The sequence below is a fragment of the Malaya genurostris genome, chromosome 3 (assembly GCF_030247185.1).
Source record: "Malaya genurostris strain Urasoe2022 chromosome 3, Malgen_1.1, whole genome shotgun sequence".
Classification (NCBI taxonomy): Eukaryota; Metazoa; Arthropoda; class Insecta; order Diptera; family Culicidae; genus Malaya; species Malaya genurostris.
The window spans coordinates 124,235,997-124,241,150 of record NC_080572.1 but is presented as its reverse complement, the minus strand read 5'-3'; the positions used below and the strand labels follow the sequence as shown (position 1 = coordinate 124,241,150).

The following is a 5,154-nucleotide window of genomic DNA, read 5'->3' as shown; positions in this document are numbered from 1 at the left end:
AGAAATTATGGTCACATACTCCAGAATTCAACTCTCACTTTTCTAAGAGATGGAAGATCTTATGGACTTCTGGTTCCGGAATTGATGAGTTTTAAAATTTCAAACCGCCGCATTTTTGAAATTTGGTTCAAAACTATTCCATTTTATAGGTTATGTTAGTTGCTGACCACACGATTCGACTTCGACTATACCGGTTTCCGGTTCCGCAGGTGTCGGAACAATGGTTAAAACCCGCAAAATCGATCTTACTCACTGTTCAGAGACGCATCTACAGGGCCAGATTTTTTCGCTCCCCCTCCTTCACCTCTTCACCATCTTGATGTGGAATGTGAATGTTCTCTATGTTTCTTTCATTCTCTTCGGCAACATCACCATCATCGCGCACGGAAAGCCGCTCCAGTCGATGACCAACATTCTCTGCAATTCCATTCCAGAGTTGCGGTGATCAGCACACGCCAATGTGACCCAAACACAACATTATTACACATACACACTTAGAATATAAATAGGATTATCTCCAGAAGCATCTGTTGCGCTTCGTCCGGTCCAACAAAGGTGACACTTTGTTCTGATCGGATCTGACATCATGCTGTTACGTTAAACCGGCGATTAAGTGATACGAGTCCAACGTTGTTGTTTTTGTACCGAAGAAGGCAAATCCGTCAAACTTGCCAGAACTTGGCCCAATAGAAGAATTCTGGGCGATTATGTATGGAAAGCTTCAGAAAAAAGGAATGATTTTCAAAAACGACAATGATTTGAAGTGTAAGAGTGATGGCGCAAGTGTTGCACAGAATATGAAGGCTAATGTGTTTTTTTTTATTCGCTGAAAGTTTCAAAAATATTCAACCAAAAATGAATTTTTTGTCTGTTGCGTTTTTTTTCGAATACAGTTCTTAGTCCCAAAAATACAGACCATTAATTTGTGTTTTCTGAAACTGAGTCATAGTTTTAGATAATATAATGTGATCTTATGAAGAACGTGTACGATTACTTTTATTAATTGAATTAAAAGACGGTATTAGATGAGAACCACTAAATCTAATTTCCAGTAAAAACGATCGCGATAGTTAAGGACATACTTTATTTCACTGGTTAAGGAACGATTTATTTTGGAAGGATAATTCACAATAGCTAACGTATTCTACGAAGGTGGATAGCGAACTGAACTTAAATTTGACATCTTCATCAGCATATTTTGGCTGCGTTATATCCACAGCACTGACTGCTCGAATATTTCTTGGTGATAGTGTGTGTAGAAGTTGCCATCAAATACGACAGCAGAATCATGTAAGCCACTCTGCCAATTCTGAATACTTTTCTTTCTAAGCCCAAACATCGCCCCCCACCTTGAAATATTTACTTTCAACAATTCATGTACAAATAATGCACTTATACTATGAACCTATGCAATTAAACTTAAGTAAACTTCAACTGGATCAATTTTTGCTTGCTGTATCATTTAGGTGTATGCTGCTTCTGGCATCGGTGGTTTTGCTGTCTGCTTTGGAGCTGTTCGTTGTGGGATCGTCGTTCGCTTCCGAAGGAAGTAAACAAATTTTCGTTATCGGTCGCTTTAGAATACCTCGAGCGGTTCTCAGTGTTACAACCCGTGTGAGCTGATCTGGTCCAGGATGGATGGAAATAATTCTCGCTAGTGGCCATTTCACAGGATGCTGAAACTCGTCTACAATTATTACCAGGCGTCCTACTCGGATTTCATTGTTTGTCGCCGTTGATTTTGTAAATTTTTGCATTTCTTGTAGATATTCGCCACGCCAGTGATGCCAAAATTGTTGGAATGTACGTTGTATTGATTGGTAATGAGTTAGTCTATGCAATGGAACATCAATAACATTTGCTTCTGGTATGGAGTGCATCGTTGTTCCGATTAAGAAATGAGCGGGTGTGAGACAACTTATATCATTCGGGTCTTCGGAAATTGGCACCAATGGACGCGAATTCATGGCTGCTTCGATTTCTGACAATACTGTGCTCATATCTTCGAAGGATAACCGAGAACTTCTCAGTTGACGGTACAAGTGATGTTTGGCTATCTTCACTGCCGCCTCCCACAGACCACCAAAGTTTGGTGCCTTTGGTGGATTCAAATGCCATGTGATGCCTTCGTTGGCGCATTCCGTTTGTATTGATTCAGTGCTTCTTAGCCAATTGTAAATTTGTTCCAATTCATTCTTGGCGCCCTCAAAATTTTTACCGTTATCGGAATAAATATCAGATGGCCGACCTCTCCTGGCAATAAAGCGCCGTAGTGTTGCGAGAAAAGCTGCAGTTGAAAGGTCGCTCACTAATTCAATGTGGACTGCTTTGGTGCTGAAGCAGACGAACAAACATATGTAAGCTTTGGCTGCCGCTGCTCTTTTATGAATCGGTTTCAAATAAACAGGACCGGCGAAGTCCACCCCGGTATGTGTGAATGGACGACTTGGTGTGATACGAGCTAGAGGTAGTTGTCCCATGCACTGTGTCGCAGGAACGGGATTCGTTCGTGTACACTGGAAACATCCTCTGAGAACGCTTCGTATTAGACGTCTACCGTTTATAGGCCAGTACTTCTCCCTCATGGCAGCAAGTGTGAGACGGCATCCCCCATGTATGAGTTTATAGTGATATTGCTTAGCCAAAAGGCGGGTGTATGGATGTGGATTAGGCAATAGGACGGGATGTTTGTTAATGTAAGGCTGTTCGGACAACTTCAACCTTCCTCCCACTCTTATCGTTCCATCTGGATCTATGAATGGCTTCAATAATCGAAGCGAGGAATGCTTTGAAACTACTCGACCTTTTGTTAAATCATTGATCTCCTGCTGAAATGCGTCTTTCTGAGCCAGACGAACGAGGGCTGACTGGGCCTTCGTTAGGTCCTCAACCGTAAGATAATTGTGTTGGTGAGGGTCACTTGCGATGGATAATGATCGCCGTTTTCTGCATTTCTGAATGAATCGGAAGCAGTATGCTGTAACGCGGATGAGTCGATTGTGTGATGAAAACCGTGTAAAATGCGGATTATGCCTATTTTCAATTCTAACAACTGCAATTAATATTTTTCGACGTTCCTTGCCATTATTGGGATAGTCCGAAATGCATGTTACTGGCCAATGTTCTTGGGTTTGAGATAACCAAGCTGGACCGTGTTTCCAGAGGGCACTTGAAAGAAAGTCATTTACATCCACCCCTCGCGATACAAGATCAGCAGGGTTTTGCTTGCCGGAAATATGTTTCCATTGCGAGCCTTGAGTAGCGGATTGGATGCTAGAGACCCGATTGGCTATGTAGGTTTTCCACGTGTTCGGTGGAGACTTTAACCATTGTAACGTGACCATAGAATCAGACCAAAAGTAAGACGCTGTTATTGTAATTTGTAACGCTTGTATTATCTTGGAGTGGAGTTTTGCAGCAAGGCTCGCCGCACATAATTCCAATCTGGGAAGTGTAACTCGTTTAAGTGGAGCTACCCGAGATTTTGAAGACAGCAGTTGCACCAAGATATTGCCTTCAGAATCGATGGACCGGGAGTAGGTGCAAGCTCCATAAGCAGCTTCGGACGCATCTGCGAACGTGTGCAGCTGTATCTCGGCTTTGGGAAGAAAGGCATAGCGGTTGAATTTAAAATTTGACAGCGCGGGCAGTTGCTCTGAGTATCGTTTCCATTTCAACGCAATATTTTCAGGTACTGTATCGTCCCATCCACAGGTTTCTAACCATAGTTGTTGTATTAGAAGCTTTCCGCGAATTATTACTGGAGTAACTAAACCTAACGGATCGAAAAGTTGAGATATTTCCGATAGTAATGCTCGTTTTGTAGTGTTTCCCTTTTGATTGATGTTGATATCGAAACGCAATTTATCTTCTTCAGGTTCCCAAGCGATGCCTAAAGCCTTGACTGTTTCATTTTCGTCAAACTTCAAAGGTGAATGTGTTCCAATTTCATCGGTAGAAAGTCCTTGAAGAACCTGGAGTTTATTCGAAGTCCATTTCCTCAATACGAAACCTCCTTTAGAGAGCAATTCAGTAATTTCTGTTTGGAGTTTAATCGCTTCTTCTATTGATTCCGCTCCGGCAATGAAATCGTCTACATAAAAATTATTTCGTAAAGCGGGCCCTCCAAGAGGATATGCCTCTCCCTCATCTTCGGCTAGCTGTTTTAGCGTGCGTGTTGCAAGAAACGACGAGGAGGCAAGACCATATGTAACGGTTAGCAGCTCATACGATTGAATGGGCTCTTGCGGATTGAAGCGCCATAATATTCGCTGAAAAGGCGTGTCTTTGGTGTTTAACTTAACTTGACGGTACATTTTTTCAATGTCGGCCACTAAGGCCACAGGGTATGTACGAAATCGGAGGATGATCGACAATAAATCATCTTGCACTACGGGTCCTACGAGAAGAGCATCGTTTAGTGAATGTCCCGTTGACGTCTTTGCGGATCCGTCAAAAACAACGCGAACTTTCGTGGTTGTGCTAGCCTTCTTGACGACCGGGTGATGGGGGAGATAGCAGCTGTCGGAGTTTGAATTATTATCCATTGAAACTAGTTGCATGTGTCCGAGTGTTAAGTATTCTTGCAGAAATTTATTATATTCGTTTCGCAGAGACTCATCACGATGTAACCTTCGCTCTAAAAACTCAAATCGTCGTAATGCTGCTGACATAGAACTCCCAATTATTTCATCGAAGTTTGCATGCCGCGGAAATTTCACTATGTAACGTCCTTCAGGATCCCTTGAGATATTTCTTGCATAAAACTCTTCGCAGTATTTCTCTTCTAAAGATAAATTGGATTCATTGGATAATTCTTCTGTTTCCCAAAATCTCTCAAGCTGTTTTTCTAAATTAGTTAGTGATATAGCAGTAAGAACACGAGGTGAGGCTAAATGCGGAGCGTGCAGCGAGGAACCGGATACCAGCCACCCAAATACACTGTCTACTAATATTGGCAGGGCTTTCGCTAGCTCAATCCTTGCATTGGTTTTGAAGAAGGAAAAGAAGTGTTCGTTCCCGATGATCATATCAATGCCGGCTCTTACGTTGAAGTTTGGATCTGCGAGCAATTGTTTATCGGGTAGATTCCAATTTTCTATTGGAATATTTCTCTCGGGAATTGGTGATGCTACAGTGTTTAAAATCAAAAAA

General features: G+C 42.1%; 1 protein-coding gene across 1 annotated transcript; it reads right to left on the bottom strand.

The window, feature by feature from the left end:
• Positions 1–268: 268 nt before the first annotated feature.
• On the bottom strand, positions 269–4,562 carry LOC131433966 (uncharacterized). Its single transcript, XM_058600586.1, has 2 exons — positions 3,515–4,562; positions 269–417 (listed from the first exon to the last, which is right to left on the bottom strand). The coding sequence occupies exons 1-2, from the start codon at positions 4,560–4,562 to the stop codon at positions 269–271; spliced, it is 1,197 nt and encodes a 398-aa protein (XP_058456569.1).
• Between the last annotated feature and the right edge of the window lie 592 nt (positions 4,563–5,154).